Source organism: Trematomus bernacchii, unplaced genomic scaffold (assembly GCF_902827165.1).
Source record: "Trematomus bernacchii unplaced genomic scaffold, fTreBer1.1, whole genome shotgun sequence".
Lineage (NCBI taxonomy): Eukaryota > Metazoa > Chordata > Actinopteri > Perciformes > Nototheniidae > Trematomus > Trematomus bernacchii.
Window position 1 is genome coordinate 9,407,091 of NW_022988050.1, and position 22,858 is coordinate 9,429,948.

The 22,858-nt window shown below is 40.3% G+C and overlaps 3 protein-coding genes across 3 annotated transcripts; 1 reads left to right on the top strand and 2 right to left on the bottom strand.

The window, feature by feature from the left end:
• Nucleotides 1-10,713: 10,713 nt before the first annotated feature.
• Nucleotides 10,714-16,852, bottom strand: mmp21 (matrix metallopeptidase 21). Its single transcript, XM_034119825.1, has 7 exons — nt 16,403-16,852; nt 15,399-16,293; nt 14,559-14,698; nt 14,318-14,459; nt 13,927-14,184; nt 13,676-13,848; nt 10,714-13,030 (listed from the first exon to the last, which is right to left on the bottom strand). The coding sequence occupies exons 1-7, from the start codon at nt 16,553-16,555 to the stop codon at nt 12,725-12,727; spliced, it is 2,067 nt and encodes a 688-aa protein (XP_033975716.1). The 5' UTR covers nt 16,556-16,852; the 3' UTR covers nt 10,714-12,724.
• Nucleotides 16,853-16,940: 88 nt separating this feature from the next.
• uros (uroporphyrinogen III synthase) lies at nt 16,941-19,832 on the bottom strand. Its single transcript, XM_034119704.1, has 10 exons — nt 19,620-19,832; nt 19,095-19,178; nt 18,892-18,975; nt 18,690-18,786; nt 18,418-18,492; nt 17,993-18,067; nt 17,803-17,886; nt 17,602-17,687; nt 17,427-17,525; nt 16,941-17,327 (listed from the first exon to the last, which is right to left on the bottom strand). Exons 1-10 carry the CDS (start codon nt 19,683-19,685, stop codon nt 17,205-17,207), a joined length of 873 nt encoding a protein of 290 aa, XP_033975595.1. The 5' UTR covers nt 19,686-19,832; the 3' UTR covers nt 16,941-17,204.
• Nucleotides 19,833-19,906: 74 nt separating this feature from the next.
• Nucleotides 19,907-22,614, top strand: bccip (BRCA2 and CDKN1A interacting protein). The gene is made up of 7 exons (XM_034119703.1): nt 19,907-20,171; nt 20,565-20,639; nt 20,736-20,816; nt 20,918-21,004; nt 21,092-21,279; nt 22,056-22,224; nt 22,389-22,614. The coding sequence occupies exons 1-7, from the start codon at nt 20,031-20,033 to the stop codon at nt 22,557-22,559; spliced, it is 912 nt and encodes a 303-aa protein (XP_033975594.1). The 5' UTR covers nt 19,907-20,030; the 3' UTR covers nt 22,560-22,614.
• Nucleotides 22,615-22,858: the final 244 nt, after the last annotated feature.

Below are 22,858 nucleotides of genomic sequence, written 5' to 3' on the forward strand. Positions count from 1 at the left end.
AACAAACTGCCAGTTGCTTTAGCAGACATTAAGCCCGACTGTCATCTAGAGACAAAATGGTTCCATACCATTTTCTTTAATCTCCCTTCTCTGTAAATTACCGCCTGTGAATTACTTTTCCCACAGAGTAGCATCAGCCATTCTTTTTGGGAACAATGAGCAAGCTAATGAAACCTCTCAGCATTAACAAATAGGAGCACTATAGAATGTTATTTTTGCATCAGGTCATTGTTTGATCCATAAAAGGGAAAGGGGGGGAAAAAAGATAAAGAAGGCGCAGGAAAGAAAAAAAAGGTCCCTGTTTCCTATTGAAGACAGCACTCTTGGCAAAAGAGTAAACAATGCAGTTCCGCATACAGCTTTGAGACCTCATGGAGCCATTGCCATGGCAACCCCATTTCCTAGTCATATCTTTAATGAAAAGGTAATGAGAGAAACATAACAGTCCCAACTTCATTACCGGAGTGAGATTCAGCAATAAAAACGAAATCAGAGCGTCTGTCATTTGAGGTAGCGGCAGCAGCATCAGCAGGGCTGCTACATGCGGACACTATAAGAAGCATTACGGTCATCAAGCACACAAGACATATGTCTGGTCAGCTGATGATCACATGATAAATGTCTAATTTACCCACATTATGTTCCCACATTTGTCATCTGTACTTATAAAATAATTCTTAAAGAAAATAACAGAGGAGTTTTTAAATGTATGTTGATGTATACTAATCCATAATGTTTCAGGTGGAAATATTGTTCTTTTTAAATAACTATTTATCAGCTGTAGTTACTTGTTACTTTGCAACTATGAATATACTGTATATTTGACATTATTTTGTATTTAGTAGTTACAAAATATGTTAATGTGCAGTATTAATAAGTCAATGGAATACTAACACTTGACATTTATTCTGCATAATGAACACTTTTATTTGTAATGTTAAGACCTGTATTGATTACATTTTGGGGCATTTAGGGGGCAGTGGAAACTAGCATTTCACAAACCATATACGTGTTAGCAAATAGCCTATATAGCTATCCTGGTGATGAATATTAGTCAAGTACTTACTCTTATTTTTTTGTTCTGTTTTGGTCTCCACCAATGGCTAAAGGCAATATTTGGCTCATTAGCTGCTGGATGTTTCACTATTTGCATGAGCTAGTCGTTAAAACTGTTTTGCTGACAATGGGGAGACTGCTTCTGCTCTAAAATGATCCGAACGAAACAGTAGAGTTGCTGTTGTGAATCAAAAACAATGAGCTACAAGATGCTAGAACATTCAGTAGAATTGATTATGACTGTCTGTGACTTCTTTTCCATGAGCTTGAATACATCTGAATGATCTGAGTACTTCTACCACCACTGTGAAATATATATTTAGTGTTAATCCCAAAGTTAGAATACAATTAATTACAGAAGCAATATACAGTACATGGTCAGTGAACGAACACACTTTATAATAGTTCACCTTTCTTTCTCGGATTACAGCGTTCATCTGCCATGCAACAGCTAAAAAACATTTCTCATTGCACCGACTATGTTAGCTCTCTTCCCTGTCCCCTTACATACATATTTGACAATATCATACATGTGAGTGGAGGAGGGTTGTAACAAGAATTTCAAATGATCGTCTCGGACAGTCTTTGCATTTCTACACCGGGGCTCATGATTGCCTTGCTGCATTTTAAACACGGAAGAAGATCCTACATTCCTCTTGTTTGTTTAATTGGACCTCTGGAAGGGGGTCACACTCCACAAAATGAGATTTGGCACCTTCTTTTAGCCCTGTAAGTTAAATATGCGTCACACATGAGAATCCACGTCTCACTGCAGCAGTTTACCTTGTCGTCCTCTCCTCATTATCACAGTAACCTTGTGATCTGGCCAATTTGCCTCTTGTAATGATGCATGATATTCCAAGAGTAATTTTAATCTGGAGCGGGGAGATCCAGCTGCCAGGTATCAAAGTAGACTTTGGCTGCCTTCAGCGGTGCACTCAAGCCACACAAAGTCCTCCACTCGCCAGCCTCTTTCACCTCCCCCCCACCCCCCACCCACCCCACAGCCCTAAGACATTTACCATGCATAATTAGGTAGAGTCCACCGAGAATAGCTGAGATGTTTTCAAGATGAGGATTTTTAAAGGAGCATAGCTTAATGTTGTATTATTGTTTTTATGACAAGTGGGCCCTGTTGGAGCCGAGAGAGCCCCGACTGATCTATGCCATTTTCTCTTGGAGATTTATTCTTGTTTTGCTGCAATTTGATCTTTACAATCTCTTTTAGTATATAGCAAACTGGCTGAAAGGCTCAACGTTGAGTTGTGGTATGTGGAGTCAGTTAAACGGTAAGTCATGGCCAAAATAAAAAGAATGGGTCGAATGAATGACGCCCTGGGCTCGTTCCCAGATCTGCAATGAATACATTTAAAGATAATTGTGCGGAGTGACTGGACTACTGTGTTAACAAAAGCGCATTAACGCCAAAGCCAAGACTGTCCAGGAAGGAAAGAATGTACAGAGCCGCAGAGGGGTCCGTCTGTATGAATACATTCTTCCCTCATTGTCCTCTCAGACAGGAGGATCATTACTGGCTGGACACATGCTCTGGCAGCACCAGCCTTCATTATTATGCAGCAGTCGACACAGGTTTAACAAAGAGAAATTTGTCTTGCATTTGTTTATCTGGAAGAGCAGAGTCTGGCACAATAATGCTGGCAGCAACAGCAGCAGCAGGGCAAGGTGGAAAGACACAAGTAAGTTGGCGGTGGCTCACAAACCTCCATCCCCCCCCCCCCCACCACCCGCTCGTCCCCCCCTCTACCACCATCACCCTCTCATGCCCCCCACAGGTGCACAGCTTTCTCTACCTCACACATCAAAGACACAACGGCAGAGTGAGAGACTGAAGTGCAGGGTGTCGCATAGTTTCATCTTCAATTGTATCCCGTATTCAAAAGAAGACGGCGTATTATTCAAATCTAGTATATTTGATTTTTTATTCATGGGTCAAGCATTTGGATTCTGAAGGCCCGAATGAAATTCAGCCAAGAGAAGTTTGATTGCATTCCCAAAGAAAAAGATTTATCATTCAAGATTCAAGAAATGCTTTGATCTTTTTATTTAAAGAAATGCAAGTTGATCCACAAAATCTTCAAGGTAAAGTAAAAAACGGAGAGTTGACGTTCTCTGAGGAGTGGGAGTGGGAGTGGCAGCTCTGAGTTATTGAGAAGCTTTGTTGCAGGAAGAGGGTGGGGCGTTTGGCTTGTCCTTGACCTTCCTGTGAACCAAATACATCAGGAGTCTGTTGCTGAGGAGATTAAAATCATGCAACAATGGGACGTTGCAGGAGGAACCAAAAAAAAAAAGGTTCCTCAATACACCCAACACCAATCTAAAGCTGTCTGGCAGTTTGGTCGGTTTAATCTTATGTAAGATGCTGAATATTCCGGCGCTCAGCTTCCTGTCAGGGCAACAAGAGGGTCAGTGTTGAGTCAAACCTTTTTAAATTCTGTCTTGGAGGATTTATGGAGGAGATCAGAGATGTGTGTGTGCGTGTGCGTGTGCGTGTGCGTGTGCGTGTGCATGTGTGTGCGTGTGCGTGTGCGTGTGCGTGTGCGTGTGTGTGTGTGTGTGTGTACTGTATGTCTTTGAGGCATCATCGCAATCAAATACATCCAGGCAGTGCTGTGAGTGCTGCACCCTTGTCTTATTACAGACAGCAGGTGCAGATGGTTAAAGGCAGGTGCTCAGCAGAAAAAGGGAAAAAAAGGAGTACAAAAAAAAAGAACAAGCACCTGGTCCCTCTGTTGTAGCAGTGTGGGGCTGCTCTCACTATGATTAGCTTTGTTTCTCCAACAGAGCGCGGCGAGGAACAAGACCTACAACTTCATTAGGGTGGAGCACAGCACCCCTTCTTTTGCTTTGTCCTACACTTGACTGCACTAAGTTAGAGGAAGGACAGGCGATCAGGCTTTTATTAAGAGCTGTGGATCTGTCACTGGAGTGGCGCCTTGCCGTGAGAAAAGAGCTATAATCTGATGTATTTTAGCCCTAGCGATGTGCAACTAGGAAAACGAACTTGCCTGATTTTACAAAAGACCTCTGCAGAAAGAGGAAGAAAGACCTCCACAGCTTGGCTGGGATTCAGCGCAGTCTGACCCCCTCCTAACTTTGTTGTTTGAGCTTGAATTTGCAGGTAGTGAGGCTGCGTATAATCACCAACCTCTGCTTATGGCGGCCCATTTTCAAGATGTATCTTCAAGGACGGGCCAAGGAAATGAGTGCTAATAGTGTGTTTGTATTGTCAGAGCTCATATGCCCACAGATTTGCTTTATTCATGGCCTCACTTCATCTGCCAGCCAACCATTGAATAATTGAAGGAATTATCAGGCTACGGGATCCAAAGCCCCTCAGAAATGTGTCATGCCCCTGAGCAAAGCCTGCAGAAAAGAGGAGAGAAAAAAAGGGAAAGAGAGGCCTCCTTATTCAGAGCTACGGCCGCACAACACAACCCAGTAATGATCCACCTACATACCAAACCAGACATAGAAAGTTAAAACAGAGAGCTTGATGATGCCACATACGGCAAGCTTTGACTGGCAGAATATCAATAGAGCATAACAGCGGGAACCCATGCATGTCAGATACATTTATGATTTTCTCCAAATGTTGCTCTCCTCTTCTCCCCTGCATCAGAATGGGTGTTTTTGGAGTAGCTAGATTTCACCATGCAGTTGGCTAGTGTCCCTGGTACAAAGAATGTGACTGACGCAACATTAATCTCCAAACAAAGAGACTGGCACAACTACTCCACACAATTTCAGGGCTATGAGGTGGCAACGTCACTCTCGATTTCTCACTGCTCCTTCACGAGCTGTTCCACTTTCTCCGATTCTCATTTAGATCAAACAAAACACCCCAGAAAGGAGGTGAAACGGTACCGTTTAAATCCGTGACACACACACACACACCACACAAGGGACCTCCTTCTCATTTTCTAAACAGAGAGTCATGGCAAGAACTTTTTTAATTTGCCATAATAAGGTATGACCTACATGGGAGGGAGCCAAAGCTCAAACTCCAGCTCCCAGCAAGATTCCTGCCGTTTCTAAAACGTAATGCATGAACATTAAGGAGGAGAGAGCTTCCCCTCTAAACACATAATGCTCTCACTTCCTGGAGCATAGGTTAGAATACAGACCGTATCCCTCAAGGTGAAAAGCATGCAATATTTATTTTACTGATGCACTGTTTGGCACATCAAAAAAAAGCCGTTACCAACACCAGCCAGAGGTTGTAACGTAATATAATCTCTCTGACACTGACATATGAAATACATCCCGTCGCTGACACTCATGAATGTCTATTTTCAAATAGGCTTCAGCTGAGGCACAGCAAAACAAGTATCCCGCTGTCTGTGTTGAGTGGAGAGATGTCTGGAAATGCATCTTTCATGAACACAGGATAGTGCAACATGTATATTTAAGGAAAACACATACATCGCAGGAAGAATTTTAGATTATGATTTGACTGCACACTTACTGACACATAAAGAAATGGATACCTCACATTGCAACATGTTTCGTCATGCATCTCAGGATGGACATGGTATTTTTATTGCAGAGCAAATGTGTCAACATTTCACCCCAGAATAGAAACTCTGGGTCATTGACTGTGTTCAGTGTCAGTGTGAGCTGAGGCCCTCACAAGATTAAGTGTGGACAACATACCAGCACTTTCCACATGATTCTAAGGCGTTAAGTTGTTGTTGTGGTTTTAAAAGTTAGGATTTTCCAACAAGCTAACTGCTGAGATCCAAGAAAAAGGCCTCATAATAGGGGCGTTCACACCAACCACTTTTGTTACGACATGGTGTTAAAAAGTTCAGAATTACAAGCAGTAACGTGATCAGAATGGCACTCCTATTGTTAAGGTTTGGTTTGGTTTAGACACAAAAAGACTGGGTTATGATTAACAAAAGATCAAGGTTTGAGTTAAAATAGGTTAATCTTGTTTAGGGTTATGGTTTATACTTCATTAAGGATGGTGGCCCTTTTTTGTCATGGTAATACAATTAAACAATTGGATCATGGTAAGGGAGGACTTGCTTAATTCTTCATCAGCAACCAGACAGAGGAATCTGTCAATCAGATTTAAGACGTAGTGTACAGCATAGTTCTGCCGGTTGCCATTTGTTTTGAATAGGGGTAAAAAAAAAGGTAGATTTGTTTGTCAAAAGAACATAATGGCTATTGACAGTAGCTGCAATTTTAAACAACCTGTGTCCAAGATGTCCTGCAACGTTTTAGTAGTATCAGGTAATCTTGCTTTGAACCTCAACCAAGGTGGTACTAAAACGAGTTTTTAAAAAAAAGAGTGTGCTGAGTTGAGGTGAGTACATGCAGCATATGTGCGGTGCTTTGATATGAATTCAGAGAGACTGCAAACTGTTTGGGATACTCACACCTGACAGTGAGGGTAATATTTCTTGTTTGCCTTCATTTTTTTTTCAAATAGGTTTTGCCTGAGGGTTTCTTTAAAACTTTTCCAAATCATAAAAAGGCTCCTCTTTCTTGAATTCTTTAATGTATCCAGATATCAAAATTGCATGCTGGAGCGAGAGTTGCTTTAAAGTAAAAATACTTTATTTATTATGAAAAATAAAACAAGTAGGACCATGCTCTTTTTTTGTTCATGCACTGAAAAAAATGAAATGTTGACTTTAATTAAATGTATTATGTCAAACAGATTTCACATAACTGTATTAGGTTAGTTGAAAGCAATAATATTAAGTTGAACCTAGTCATTTGTATTTAAACGTTATAGTATTGCTTTCAACTAACCTAATACAGTTATGTGAAATCTGTTGACATAATACATTTAATTAAATTCAATATTTTAGTTTTTTCAGTGTCTACATTCTTGGATTGTTTAAAAAAAAAAAAACATTCCAAAAGACCTACAACATATAAAATATGTCCTCTAGCACAAATGAAGGCTGGAAATGAAACCTGGACACCGACAGACTGGCATGTACCACAAAGTGTGACACCCTTCCCCCTCGGTTGAGTACGGGACTGTTCATACCCAACCATCATTCCCCCCCGAGTTAAACCCCATCTGTTCCTCTGGTAGAAACGGGAAAAGAGAGGGAGGTTGGAGGAGAAATAAGGGTGGGGGTGCTGAGGTGAGTATGAAACCAGTGTGGGATCTGGAGAGAGAAGGAGGGAGGAGATAAGGAGAGGAGGTGGCCAAGATGGAGGTGGTAGTGGTGGTGGGTGAGAGGAGAAACAGAGGCAAAGAGAGAGGAGGAGGAACCCCAATGCTCGGCCACTTGAAACATTCCTTGTTTGGTGCTCCTGAAAGTACAAGTGGTCTTAAAAGCAGGTGGGCTTCTGTCCCTCAGAAGAAAATAAAAGGGCTCATCAGATAAAGGCAGTTTTGTTGACAGGTGGTGACAACATTGGTGGGTAAAAAGTCTGGATTTCAAAATCAGGTCGGAGATACAGGGTCCCACGGTCCAATAGAGTCAGACTGAAGCATCCTTTGTGCACCAGTCAATCCTAACAGTAAATACAGAGCTAAATCCAAATGCAAGCTAAAGGGTCTTTGAGCATGTATTATTTCAGTGATAATGATGTTATGTTAAATGTTTTTTTTTCACGTATGGTGTCCTGATATTTGTCCATGTTGATTTTACAAATGGAGCTGCTGATGCAAGTCAAATTTCAGACTTGATCTGACCATTAAAGTATTATCGTATCGTCAAGTAAACTTTTCAATCTCCCTCCACTTTGACAAAGCCCGCCACGGCATGTACGTTTCCTGTCACTTTCCCAGGCTTGGAATCGGAGGCGGCGGCCGGCCAGTCACTTCTTTGTGGCCATGCGTGGGACAGCCTCGTCCCCCCCCCCCCCCGCCTCCTTGACCTGCAGCTGCCACTCACACTGACATCACCAGAAAGCCCCTTGTTTTGTCTCTAAAACTCCTCCTCAGCCAAAGGTCAAGGTTCAGTTTGCGGTGGGTGGGAGAGAGTTCTCCAACACATACCCAGACAAATTTTGTGGGCCATCTAAATGTATCGGGCGCTTTGCAGATGTGACAAACATATCACACCCACAGTATTTGTTTATCAGGTATTTACTTAAATGCTGCATTATGCATGAGGCTACACAATGCTTAATTACACTTGAATTGATGTTGATTCCTCATTCAAATGAGTCTGTTTGATACATGAACTATTCTCAAGAGAAGGCATGTAATTACTGTACTATTTCCTTTTAGCATATGACTGCCGCTTGCATTTGTAACCAAGGAAGGATATATAAAGTCAGAGATACTTGTCGTCTCAAGAAACTGCTTCTTCGCGGTATAATGACGGCAGGAGAGCTTAGGTTTGTGAATTCCAAATCCTATTTACCCCTCCTCAACATTAAAGATCCTTAGAGTGAGCAACACTTTGCTCGAAACTATTTGATGATAAAAGCTTTTGAAATATTGATTTGAATTTGAAATTGAGAGGCAGTCGTGAAGGCATCAGCCAGTGTTTTTCTCTTTTAATCCGAACTTCTATATCTGAGGGCAAGAAGAAAAGCAGAAAGTAAAGGAGGGAGGGAGGGAGACAAATGTGGGGGAACATCTGTATGTGTGTATGTGATTATTGTGAGAGCACACAAGTGTGTACATATGTGGGCTTATGTATGTGCACCTGTGTGTATTACAGAGTGTGTTTCCTGTGTGTCTCTTGCTGAGTGAGGTGAGAGACTGCCTGATTTTTGAACCACTGTAAACAAGCCAGAGCCTTGTTAACGATGCCACTCAGAGTTAATGCGCAAAACAACTTTCAACTCAAAATCCGCTTTTCAGGAAAGTCTGAATTCCTCGCTTATTAGCCCAGAAGAAATGCTGATCCGCACTCTACCTCAGTATGGCAGAGGAATCTTTGGAAGTAGCTACAAATTCCCTTTCAGACATAGTGAACCATAGCACGGAGCTTGTGTATACCCAGGTAAATGTATTTCCATAACCTGTCATTTCAGGATAAAAACACACACACACACACACACGTCAACATCTCCACAGAGGCCTCTGACAACAGGGGACACACACAGAATACATAAAGAATCCTCTCCTTTCTTGGTTTCTCTAAAAAAAAACCTGAACACACAGAATTGCAAAAATGCAATACAAGATAGCTACCAGTTAAATCACAAAAAACAGTATACATCAACTATCCAATACACTTCAATTGGATTCATAATCATTCGTCCAAAATCACTTTTTGACATTGGATAATGTCAACATGGAACACAACTCAAAGATTTCTTCCCTTTCGCTTTTCAGATTAAAAGCTTATTCAAAACATCAAACACATTTAATGCGAAACCTGCCTATACATAATAACACAGAGAAATGAATTTGAACCTGCCATATGAAACAGACAGGGTTAATTCTGAAGTCTTGCGGACCAGTAGAATTACTTCTATGTGCTCAGGTTGCCCTCTACTGGCCCCTTTTTCTGTAGCATGAAAAATGAGTTTACCTGCTTGAAGGCACACGATTTGAATCCACACATTGACATTTAAATATGGCAGTTACAGCAGAAAGTGCAGATACTATTTAATGGCCTGTCAAAACTGCAGAGTAGTTTGAGTGATCTTTATATATGTCTTATTATATATGAATATGTAATTACTTGGAAGGGTTCCATTAGAAGTTGTATTGGTTATAGATTATCTTTTAATACTGTATTGTGCATACGTTAATGTTTTTCTTGCCAAGGGATGTAAAGAATATACAGTATATTAAATGGGCCCTCCATCATTGGGTTCGTGTTATAGATACATAGATATATACTTTATTGATCCCAATTTGGGAAATGATAGGGGTAACATTTAGATTTTATATCTTCATAAGCCTCTGTTCAAAAATGGGGAAATAGAGTTTAGCGATATGGACTTTTTTCAAGCTGGGAAAGTCAGACGAAAAGACTCCATTATTATTGTAGAGTGTAGGATCTCGGTGTTTGAAACCTTAGGGACTAAAAGCTGGGATATCTCCGCCACTGCTCTTCAATTTTGGCAACTCTTTCTTAGATGTGTTTGTCAAACGCTTACAATGTTTTGCAGATAGGTAAAGAGTTACATGGCTGTTTGTCTGTTATGACCTGTGTCAGACATGACCATTTAACGACATTGATCAAGGTGAAAGGGTCAACATGTAGTTGAGAAGTTGAGTCGTCTGCTGCCCTATAATGCAACTTCAATTGTGTTATAGCCCTTTTTGACAAGGCACCAAAAAGACAAATGGCTTTGAGTTTCATTTGGTGGGTTATAATAAATGAGGGATGAGGAAGTATCAAGGTACAAAGTGGGGTAGGGGAACGGGATGCAGGAAGCTCTTCCATCCTCACGAGTCCTCTCCATCCCACGGATCAATTCTCTTAAAGTAATGGAATTGTTTATTCCCTTTCCTGAGGAGGTTACCACTTCACTCGCTCTGCTACTACAAGGGCAGACAGGGCATGTAAGATATTCACAGTGCTGTGTGAATATTATGACACGTACAATTTCTCAGGCGTACAATAAATGAAACTATTCAACATCCCTTCCACAAAGCGAGACTCACAGAATAAAATGCCATCATTTCCATCACAGGAGAAATCCTGGAGATGTTTTCTTTATATGAACAAATTCAAAGTGATATCAGCCTTGAACTATTAATATTCAAATGCAACACATGCAGCAGTTTGTTAAAGAAATCCCAAGGCACACATAAGGACACATTACTGTACGACACTGAAATGATACTAGATTTATTCCAGTGATTTCCACAAGGCTCTAAGACATAATTGAGGCAACAGATATTTTCACGTCTTGGATTTCGGAGATTTTTGTTACAGAGTTTTGTCCCATTCTCCTGTTTCTGAACATGCTTCCCATGTGGATTCCTGTGCCGTGACACAGCTTTCTGAATCTCTCCTGTACTGCGGCTCGGGCTCCATCAGCATGACTGATCTCATTTATCTCCATCGCATCCAAAGAGGCCCGGGGTGTATGGGAAGGGAGCTTCAATAGCAGTACTGTTACTGCAAAAGCACAGATCATTGAGCTGTGCAGTGTGGCAGCCGGGGACTCGCATGTGTGAATAACAGTTTGTATTTAGGATTTGTCTGTATGGGGAACTCCAGGGTGCAGGAGATGTATGGCGCTTCATAATGGGATAAATAAACAGATCACTGCACTGCATTATTTTACGCACTGGATTCAATATTAGTCTATCAATAATTCCTGCTGAGATGTCAAACACGCAGCAACAAACATATGGCATAATAGATTCAAACAGATGTGACTTCACGCTGAATTACAGGATGTTTATCAGTTCTCTTGGAGGGATAATATGCTTGTATAAATTGTAACAATGAAAATAATTTAGCTGAACTTGAAACAAGAATCCAGAAAATGTATTTCCCATGGCTATTTAGTCACTCAAAAAGTAGATATACCATGAAAATGACAAGAAATAATTATCTGATAACACATCAAGAGAGATATTTGTAGGCTGCTTCCACAGAAAGCTCATTCTATAGGACTCATTGTCTCATGACATGCGTCTCTGTAGCCCCACTTACCATGACATTTTGTTCCTTTGCTTGTAATTGATTTTGACTTCAATTTATTAATATAGTCTGTGCAGCGCCTGAAGCACAACGCTAGTTATTTGGGGCCCACCAGGAGCTTAATCTCCTAAAAATGAGCTGAATTAATAAGAGTGCTCAAGTAACATATTGATCACAGAATCGATGTCTGTTCCTTTGCAGCGTGCTCCAATGATTACTATGAAATGGAACAGCATTAAGTAATAAGGAGAGTCCTTTCAAACATTCATTTTTGCTTCAGTCTACATTTAAATAGGGTGTTTCCTGATTGATGTTGTGTAAATCGTTAATGCTACCTTCCGTCACAAGATGGAATTAAAATAGCGCATCACTGGAAAGATGTTTCCACAATCTCAAAGTTTTTATCGATAAAGATGAAATGTTTTTGTTACAGATCAGACCAAAAGCTTCTGCAAAGGCTGTATCAGAGCGTTGAAGGGATATTTATTTGACTTGATGTTATATTCTTTCCCGCCTGCAGGCAGCTTTAGATTCAAGTTTTCACAAATGATTTAAAAAGAAGTGATAGTGTCATACATTCAGCGCTGGTATCCATCATCTGGTTGTAGTATGGTTATAGTTTTGTTTCCCTCACAACAACATATTGCAAAATTAAGAAGAAAACGAGGTTAATCTGTTGTGGGCATTTTTTTTGAAGATATATTTAAAATCATTACATAAGATGCATACAATCTGTAAGTTTACCCAGAAACCACTCTCAGTCTTGGGAATACATTTTCCTTTCTATACACTTTCAATAGTTCTTTCTATAAATAAGTACTTTCTCAGTAATGCTCTAAAAACCTATTCATCATAAGACGTCCTTCACAATGCCAGTATGCATTTAGCACCTCTTAGTGAGAGAGCGGCTGATATATTAATAGACCTATCACACCTCATTGAAACTAAGCCAACAGAAGTATACGAAGTACACTTGTTTTTGTCTTAAAAAAAAGGTAAACTAAAATTAAATAGATAATGGATTCCTACATGTATGACAACATGTGTACATACCCCACCAGGTGAAGCTCTCAGTTCACATCAGTAGGGTTTAATGAATCTGTGCTTCAGCGCTTTAGTTTGAGTGCAGTGGGATGAACGTTGCAGATGTCGAACCAGCGCTGATCCACCTCCTTGTGTGGCAGCAGGCCGTTGCGTGGCAGAAAGGGCCGGCGCCAGCGATCTCGGCTGCCCACCACCTGCCAGAAGCGCGCGCCCTTGAGTAGAAAGATGGCATTGTGGGTGTAGGAGAAGTAGGCAGCGTCGATGTTGCCATCTGGATGGTCTCCGCGCACCACTGGAGGGAAAACGACTCTGATGTTTCTGGGGAAGCCTCTTGCCAAGCTGTTGGCTTCCACGTCGAATGCATACACCTGTTTGAACAGATAATTGTTTTTTCTCTTATATAGAAATCAATTAAATTACCACACACAAACAAACCACAGAGGAAGTGTAGCAGGTTTGCTTGAATGAATATGTTCCCTCATAATGCCGAGACACAATGAATTAGCTTGGGCTTTGGTCCCTCTAACTGACACGTTGCTTATGTATGCATATTGAATTCTCTCTGTGTATTATTTTTAACCTTGTTGCAGGTGGTTCTATGCTGTAATAACAGGACTCAGCTTTTCTCTTTTAAATCAGATTTTTTATATATAAACACACACAAAACAGAAATATAAATAAAGACTGGTTTAAAGATTTAATAATCAAAATAGAATAGTAAATACAGTTGAAATAAAATAAAATAATAATAATAGTTAATAAAAAAATTTAAAAAAAAAACATGTCCACATTTATTTAACAGATTTAGTTTGATTTTGACAAAAGATCCCCCTTACAAGACAGGGCCACGAAATGATTATGGTATATTGCAAGTAGTAATTTGCCTTCACGTAAAGTCTTATATCCTCGTTAGTCTTCTCTCACACAATCCTTAAATCTATTTTAACCCAACAAATCTAATATATGTGCTTCCAATGCATCTCCCCAGTTATCATGTTGAAAGAGATTCTTACAAGTGTGTTTTTGAAGAAGTAGATGCGAGAGTCTCTCCTGTCATAGAAGGCTGTGTCGATGGGAGCGAAGACCCCTGGGAACGCCTCAGAGATCAACCTCGGGTAGCGGTGACCTTCAGGGTCCTGTCTGAACACCTGGTCATTCTCATTGTCATACCTCCAGAACTGAGCACCTGGACACAACAACAACAGTCACAACATATATTGACAGACATTAAACAAATACAAATAAAACTTGTTGGCAGACCTACCTTTGAAGAAGTAAACAGCATCTCTTTTTCTGGACCACACATGCACAAACGCATCCACTCCATCCATGGGGATCCCCCGCCAGCCGGCCTGCACTGCCACTGGGTCTCCATAGCGTGTGCGGTTACTCTTGTTATCATACAGCCAGTACCAGCCGTTCCTCATGAAGTACGTGTTAAAGCGGATGACCGTCTCTCCATAGGGGGTCTTCTCCTTTCTGATCCAATCAAAAGCTGTGTTGAATCGGCCCTTACAGCCCCCTGGGTTCAAACACAAACACAATATGGAACAAATACTGGTTTTGTGTCAATGTTAAGTGTGTAAATAAACCTGAATCTGTTTCTCTAAGGGTGTGTGGGTGTGATCCCACTAGATGGTGCTGTATCCATGTACCATAGAGGTGCTGAATGGCCTTCCTGTCTGACCATTCCATCTCAAAGCCGGCCTCCTGGGGCAGATAGCTGGGCTGCATTATGGAAGAAGCTCTGTAGATGTGAGGGAGACCCAAAACATGGCCGATCTCATGAACTGCTACCTGAAAGATAGGAAATAAAAAATGTTGTTGGACTAAAGAAAACCTTGTTTTTCTTTTTCATTAGACAGTTTTCTGATAATTTGTTTTGATGATGCTTACTTTGAGAAGGCTGATCCCACTGCCAGCACTGGGAGCAGTGAAGTGTTCATCGTCATCAAAGTGAATATCACCCAGGAACCAGGCGTGTGCAAATTCCTGCCCGGTGCCATCAAACCTCTGTTTGCAGCCCAGATGCCGTCCTGCCACAGAATCAAACAAAAGATGCATTGATTTTTCTGGGGATTTGATTAAAACATGATTGCCACATAGTGCAATATGTTACTTTATAAGAGTATACAGGGAAAATACATTAAATCAAACAGCTGCTATGCAGTAAAGCCATAAAGCTTTATTGTACCAAACAAAATATTCCTTTACTATTGGGAAATTACGATGGCCATTACAGCTGAAATATGTTAGTTTTTAACACGAAAAATGACTTTCTTTGTTAATATCGGACAAAGAGAGTTATTGACAAACTCTGTATTGTACTTTAGCAAATAAAAAAATGTAACTTCACTTAAGACAATATGGCTCATCGGGGTGATATGATTTATTTTATTAAATTAAAACAAATAGATACATAGATATGGATAGCTTCTCTATGTAAGATTAGTTAGTGAAAGGAGATAGCGTTGTGAAACTTACCAATATTTGCAACCCAAATGTACTATTCTAAGAAACTTACTATAACTTTCTTATAAGAAAAGCTTTGCTATTAACTGGCTTCTACTTCTCTTCCTGTGGGCTTTTCATTTCATTATCTGGCTATCACTGAAAGATGAGATTAACATTCAGAAAGATGTGATGTTATCCTAAAACAAATACTAGCAGTGCATATAATGTTGACATTTTAAACACAATGTCCTCAAAAAAAAAAGTGTATTGGGTCTGACGTACCTGTGCCAAAGCCCAGCCTGATATCAACATCCTCCAGTGGGGAACGTGTGTCCTCCACAAACTCCAGCGGAGACACCTCGCTCCACATCCTGAAGGCCAGTCTGAAGATGTACCTCTGCTCTTCGATGGACAGCTGGCTGCTGTAGCCTTCTCCTATCAGCCTCCATTTTAACACCCTCTTAGAGAAGGCCATGTATCCTGTTTGACTCAAATCTCTTTTGTGCCTGCTTCTGGACACCAGAGTGGCGAGGTGACGTTTCCTGCGTTGTACTGCTGGGCTCTGATGGCCGCTGTTATTGAACATTTGACTGTCCACATCATTTGAGCTGTTTAGAGATGTGCTGTTTAAAATTGGATCAAATGATGTGAAATTCAAGCTGGTGTCATTGGAAATGCCTGTGAGAATACTTTCTGTGTCATTAGCATTGAATGCGTCATCTTCGAAGGAGTTGGCAGTGCCATAAGAAGAGTTACGGATTGTGTTGTTACTGTCAGTCTCATTTAAAGTGTTATTGGAACTGTTGTCAGTATCTAAAGCTCCACTGTTCTCAGGTGCTACAGGCGCGTCCAGGTCAATCTCTTTGTCAGGGACTCCACACCTCGGTTTGTTCATCGCTACCTTGGTTGCTGCATCAAACACACCTGTGGCAGGCAGACCGGAAACCCTCTGAAACTCTTTAAGTGCTGAAATAAACGCTAGGCTTTTGGTTAGACTATTGTGGTCGTCGTAATCGCCGTCCTGAGGAGCATCCCTTGAGTGATGCACTGAGGTTCCTTCCTGGATCATATCTTGAAGGTTATCCAGAAAGTCATCGTTAAAAGAGACATCTGAATCTTCAAACTGTATCTCCTCCCAGTTCACCGGCTTAATGAATCCATATCTAGAGAGAAATAACTAGAACAAGATATGGGTACATCAGATGACTCCTATAATCAATCATGTCTAATCTAATAAATGCTGGAGTACCAAAATCAGAGGAATATAATAATAGTAGGATATTTACCTCTGCTGTGAACTTGTCGGTTATGACCTCAGCGTGGTGAGAAGTAAGGGTCTCTATATCAGAATGATCCCGATTATGGAAAAGTTTCTCCGCATCAGTTGAGCTAATGCTCGTCCAAAGAGGCAAAATCATCAACTGGATAAAAGTCAGCATCGTGGCGTTGGCTTACTCATGTAACTGTCTACAAGTAAGTTTGAAGCCACAGTGCTTTATAGGCACGTCCTGAGTTTCTCCACACCCATCAAAAGGTGTGACTCTCTAGAGGTGTCCCACTTTCCTCAGCTTTGTGTGAAAGGTAAACCTGTGTTTACTGTCTCAAACAGCTCAATATGACTGAATGGAATGGATGTGTTATACATGCTCCATTGGTTTTAAAATGGGCTTCTGTTGATGTGTGGAGAGAAGTTTAAACCTTTACTTTCATGTGGACAATAACAGTTTAGGAACGCCACTCTGCCAACACCTGTTTCGAATAGGACACACACACAGATACACACAACACTGGATTGTTTTACAATGAATAACCACTAAACAAACCTTCCATGGTATCACACTGATCAAAGTTTATTCCCAAAAACAAACACTAGATTGCCTTGCTTTAGCTTAACATAAACACATAAATATTATAATTACATTATCTTACATTTTGTATGGCACAAAAAGCTCCCTAGTGCAATTGACCTGATATACATTCAATCCTGGTAAAAGTAAAACAGACAAATAACAATAAATATAAATAATGCAGTATACAGAGAGAAGATAAAGAGGATGGATTTAAGTGCTGCTGCTGGCCTGTGGTTGGTCACTGTAGAGATTTGGCTATTGCTGCTGCCAGGTGTTCAGCTGTTGGCTGTTCTGCAGTACAGCTGACACACAGGCCTTCTGCTATCATGGCGTCTTGGGTAGTAGGTCCAATGGCTGCAAACTGGAAAAAATAAGTTGAAATGACTGTCAGAGGCACTGAAGATCTATAAAAACACTACAGATAAATGCAATAGTTGATGTGCATATGAGGAAGCTGCACCTTTATTTGAGGCAGCTGTTCACCTGACAGCCGCCGTACAACTTCCAGGCAAAACTTCACTCCCGATGGACTGAAGAAAGCGATGCTTGCTGGAGCGCCCTGTAAAAGCAGAATATAAACATTTGCTACATTTAAAACATTTTTTATTTTAATTGCAGAAGGAGGAGGGGTTTACCTGCTCCTTGAAATAGTTCTTTAGATTTTTCTCCAGATCTGGATGTTCAGCTGTTTGATAGACAGTCAGCGTCTCTAGGGGCACGCCTGGAAACAAATGAAACCGATCCCCACAGTGATAAAGGTAGCACAATTATTATTTTATAATTAGTGAAGCCCCAATGGGACTTCTATCACCTTGAATCTTGCACTTGGGGCTTACCATTTTCCCTTAAAGCCGTGGGCAACACTTCTCTTTTAATCGAGCCACAGGGGAAGAAAAGTGGTGGAATATTTCTGTCCTCTCCTATGATGAGAATCAGGTATAAGGTTATATGAGTTATCGGAACAATCGTATATTTCCTATTGAAATGAACTGTATTGAATATGGGAGTATAAAGTAATGTGTTTACGTTCAATGATAAGACGTGATAGGACATCTGCTGTCCCTGTGTCCTCGCCCAAAGGGTTCAGACCCAGATTCCGTACTGTGTAAAGGATTAGAATTATATTTTAGGATATGGACTGTTGATATCAGCAATACATCAGTAAAATGTTTTATTGTTATTTAAGTTAATTTCTCAACTCTGACAACAAAGAGATGAAGTGTCACTGAAGAAACAAGGTAAAGCAAACATCAGGAAGGTGCTACACCTTGCAGCAGACTGTCACTTGTGTACAACCTATTTCCAAATGACTGAAGGTAGTAACATCACTTCACACAGCTCTGTCAACACCAGGTGCCTGCCACACTTTGCTGGAATCATCATTCACTTAGCAAGGGTTAAAAAAAAGCAACAATTCCAAAGAAAATGTTTTATATATGACAACATTTTACCTAATGCACCAGTTGCCCTTCCGACGACATATATGGACTTGCTGTTCCATTTCTCTTTCACAGAGCTGTTCCATTCTAGAGTTATAATAAAAACAATGATAACATTTAAATTAAAACACTTTTTTTTTTAAATCTCATTTAGCAGTACAGAAACAAATTATGCAGAATTGATAGACATTTAAGTAAACACATGCTTTCAGGGGATCATTTGAATATGTTACAGGTTACAACATTTATATATATTTAAATGAAATTCCTTAATATGCTCTCACCTTCCCTTCTTTCTTCTGCTTCTAAGCACATCTTCACGGCCTCCACTGCTCTTGGACTTGTAAATATAAGACCTCCATGTTTTTCTGGTTGGAAAAGCTGACATAGGAAGATATATTGAACAACAGATACATAATACAAAACTGTATGTTTTATACACAAACAAAACCCATTTTAATCCAATACTGTGACATCAGAATTTACCTTATCCGACAAGGTGTTTAATGAGACAAACTTAAAAGACAGCACAGGAATTAGGGTTGCTTTATGTCCATGTGACGCCAGCTCCTGTGAAATCAAAATAGGGAAGTCCTGTTCAAATGTGCATTAAAATGCAGAGGAGTACTGTCACTCCTGCTAAAAATACTTAATATGAATGCAGTGCTGTTAGAAACATGTGCATCTACCTGAATGTAAGGATCAGGTCCAGACTCTCCATCTCTTGGCTCTTTCAGGAGCAGCACCTGCATCTTGACGAAGACCCAAAAACGCTGAATCAATCAAATAAATTGGGAGGAATGCAAGAGAACAAAACCAGGTTAAAAAGGAATTCAGCCAAAGTCAGAACCTCAAGACTGCCACAACACTGAGGACAGAGGGTGTGAAGTCACAGCAAGCTACACCCCAAAACGGTCATATGCAACCTGCTGATAACAGAAATGTTTAGTCACGATTAATGGACTGTGTGCATGAGGATCAAACTAATGCAACAGTGCCACACTTCCATCGTTACATGCATTTAACGGTAGTAACTATGTAGCATTAGCCAAATCGTGTGTTATTGTTTACATTAGCAAGACAGAATGACAGTTTAACTAGGTATTAACCGTTTCCTAAATGTAACCCAGCTGCTGATAAGTGGCTAAATATCTTGCTTTTGAGGTACATTTATATGAATTACAACGTTTATAGTATAAACTACAACATATTACCTTGAGTTGTCCCCACAGCTGAGCATTACGACAGTCAGGCACTTTCAAGAAGGGGAGAACTAACATTCAATATCTGACTAACCTGCCATAAAAATAAAGTAAATTGTGAAAAAATATTATTTAGAACCATACAAATCAAATATTATCAACTAAACGCTTAATAGCACTTCCTATGTGTCACGGAAACAATAGTTTAGGCACCCTTTAAATAACTAATATCCCCTTTTTATATAGTGGTTTATTCCATTTCCGCAACAAGCTAACATTTCGGCTCCGAAGTGCTACGACAAACGGCAAGTCGTGCAAATATGGAGCCATGATGGCGGCTTGGGGCTTTCAGTTTCCTGCTTATAATGCACTTTAACCTTTTCCCCGCCCACTTAGTTGACACGCGTTCTCTGTTTTGCAAGCATGGCTTCTTCAGCTAAGAGGAGAGCAGTAGGTTTGAGTGAAAATCCCGGGGAAACTGAAAAAAGCTCCGATGAAAATTCAGAGGAGGCAGGTGATTCCAGGGATGAAGACAGCGAGGCATCAGAGGAGGAGATCAACGAGGTAAAACAACAACCACGTCTTTAAAAAGCCGTGATGTGCACGGCCTTGCTAGCCAGCGAGTTAGCTACAAGCTAACTCAGCTGTCAGCACATGTTAACACAGTGAGCCACTTTAGCTATATTTGTTATTGTTTTCAGGCAGGATTAAAACGTGTAACATTACTTCGCTATTTAAACGGGAATTGTATACTTTAGTAGCTTATCGTTAGTTTGAAAATGTTCAATACAAAGTGCACGACAAAAACCTGTGTGAAATTAAATGAATGTTACTCATTCATTCGAAAGTACCTGAAACAACTACTCGGAAAAACGTAACAAAAGTAAATGAAGTGATTACTTCAGTCAGGTTAGGTTGTGCTAACTACTCTGTGTTTTGTTTATGTTTCGCTTGCAGGAGGTCATGGTGGACTTCGAAGCTCACAACATTACAGCGAACGACTTCGACGGCGTCAAGAAACTCCTTCAACAGGTTTGAGAAAACACTTCTGTTTTGCATCTAAATCTTAAAGTGAATATGTTGTGTTATATTTTAGCATGGGCTCACGTATATTTTGTTTGGATATAGCTGTTCCTGAAGGCTCATGTAAATACATCAGAGATGACAGACCTCATCATTCAACAGAATCATGTTGGAAGTGTCATCAAGGTGAGTTGCTCCATAGTTACAAGTAAAGTCAGATCTACCAGGGGACTATTCTGGACTTTTAGCCCTAACATGTATTCACTCGTCCTTTCCCTTATCTTCAGCAAGCTGAGGTGCCAGAAGACAGCGATGATGAAGACTCAGATCAAGTGTTTGGCTTCATCAGTATGCTCAACCTTACAGAGAGAAAGGTAACATTCCTGGCACTAACCTTACAGAATAATTGGCTTTCTGGCGCTCTGATTTTGTAGGGAATTAACATGTTTCTTCATTGGCAGGATATGCAATGTGTGGAGGAGGTGAAGGAACTGATCGTGGATCAGTGTGAGAAGAGCTCTACCCCCAGCATGACAGAAGAGATCGAGCTGATCCTCAATGACCCCAGCAAGCCTGTGGGGCTACTGCTGTGTGAGCGCTTCATCAACGTGCCCCCCCAGATCGCACTGCCACTACACAAACAGCTCCAGTGAGTTCTGTTCGGTCCTAAATGACCTGATGGTGCTTTGTAAAGGAACAGAAATTACACTTTTAAGATGTGTTAGTTATATGAATGCATGTAAAACTATAAATAGAGTATATGAAGGGTAGAACAATCTTACTTTTTTCAAGGTCAAAACTAAATCAGTCTTTTGAAAGTATTTTCACATAGGAAACTAAACCAGAGATGGCAAAAGTAAACACATCCTTCACTCAAATAGAAGTACAGATACTAGTGTTTAAAAAATACTCGGGTAAGTAGAAGTTCTGACTAAAATTCTTTACTCAAGTAAAAGTAAAGAAGTATGTGCTTCGAAACGTACTTAAGTAAAAAGTACCCATAACTACCAACAGTTTTAAAGAGTAACTGACCTCACTTTATATTAATAGAACAATAATGTCATTGTTAGCTAATGAATGTTTCGATGCTGAACAACGGCAAAATTACAAAGTTCTCATTGGTCCCTCTTCTTTAGAGAAGACCAGGAAATTATGGATACACGGATCGTGTTAAAATCAATAGGCATGCAATTACTCTAAATAATAACGATCACGCCACCAAACACAGATTAAATCTAAAGTAACGAGCCTGTTTTGAAAATGTAAGAAGTAGAAAGTACAGGTATTAGTGTTAAAAATGTAAGAACTAAAAGTCGTCAGAATAAGTAGTGGAGTAAAGTACTGATACTACTTAAGTACAGTAACTCCATTTGTACTCCTACTTTCCACCTCTGAACTAAACTAATATATTTGTTCTGCTTCCAGGGAAGAACTAGCTGAAGCTCAGAGGACGAATATGCCCAGTGGGAAGTGTCACTATTGTCTGATGATCAGCAAGACCTGCAAAGAAGTGAGCAAGAGTGTCCCAGCCAGAGGAGCAGCTCCCAAAGAGGAATACTTGTTCGTCAACGCAGAGGAGGAATTCTTCTTTGAGGTAATGCATGAGATGCTCACAAAATGTTTTATGATATGACATGCAGTATCTGGATAACACTTCAATTGAATATTTTATTGTTGTACAATGAGCTAAAACTGTATTTTGACTTTCAAGTCTCCAGAAATGTTGGATTTAAATAATGACTTGTATTGTCCTTACAGCAAGCTGTCATAAAGTTCCACTACTCGGTCCAGGAAGAGACAGACTCGTGTTTGAGCGGCAGGTGGTCGTTCGATGATGTTCCCATGAAACCGTTCAGGACGGTGATGCTGATCCCAGCCGACAGAATGCCTGCTATCATGGCAAAACTCAAAGAATACCTAACTGTGTGAACCTTACAATAAACTAAAACACCTGTTCATACTCATGGAAATGGTTGTACTTGTATACCCTTGTAACAGAAAATGTTTTGTAATGTCAGCTACAATAGTGCATGTCACATTTTTACACATTTCTGGTTTTTAAGATACCTTGCTTATACTGCAGCAGTATACACCCAATATATCATGTGAATATGAATAGAAATACAAGTCATGTTCTTTAGACTTGTTTATAAGACTGAACCAAGATAAATGTGATGTGTTATGTTCAACACAATAGCGAATATGTGTGAGCTTGAAGTCAAATGAGA

Excerpts from the sequence above, each read along its gene's own strand:
- uros (XM_034119704.1), bottom strand. The coding sequence starts at position 19,685 with ATGTTAGTTCTCCCCTTCTTGAAAGTGCCTGACTGTCGTAATGCTCAG. Across the intron at positions 18,976-19,094 it reads GACCTGATCCTTACATTCAG|GAGCTGGCGTCACATGGACA; the intron begins GTAGATGCACAT and ends TTGATTTCACAG. Across the intron at positions 18,068-18,417 it reads AAGGGCAACTGGTGCATTAG|TACGGAATCTGGGTCTGAAC; the intron begins GTAAAATGTTGT and ends TCCTTTACACAG.
- bccip (XM_034119703.1), top strand. The coding sequence starts at position 20,031 with ATGGCTTCTTCAGCTAAGAGGAGAGCAGTAGGTTTGAGTGAAAATCCC. Across the intron at positions 21,005-21,091 it reads TCAACCTTACAGAGAGAAAG|GATATGCAATGTGTGGAGGA; the intron begins GTAACATTCCTG and ends CTTCATTGGCAG. Across the intron at positions 22,225-22,388 it reads AGGAGGAATTCTTCTTTGAG|CAAGCTGTCATAAAGTTCCA; the intron begins GTAATGCATGAG and ends TTGTCCTTACAG.
- mmp21 (XM_034119825.1), bottom strand. The coding sequence starts at position 16,555 with ATGCTGACTTTTATCCAGTTGATGATTTTGCCTCTTTGGACGAGCATT. Across the intron at positions 16,294-16,402 it reads CCGACAAGTTCACAGCAGAG|TTATTTCTCTCTAGATATGG; the intron begins GTAAATATCCTA and ends ATCTTGTTCTAG. Across the intron at positions 13,031-13,675 it reads ACTTCTTCAAAAACACACTT|GTGTATGCATTCGACGTGGA; the intron begins GTAAGAATCTCT and ends CTGTTCAAACAG.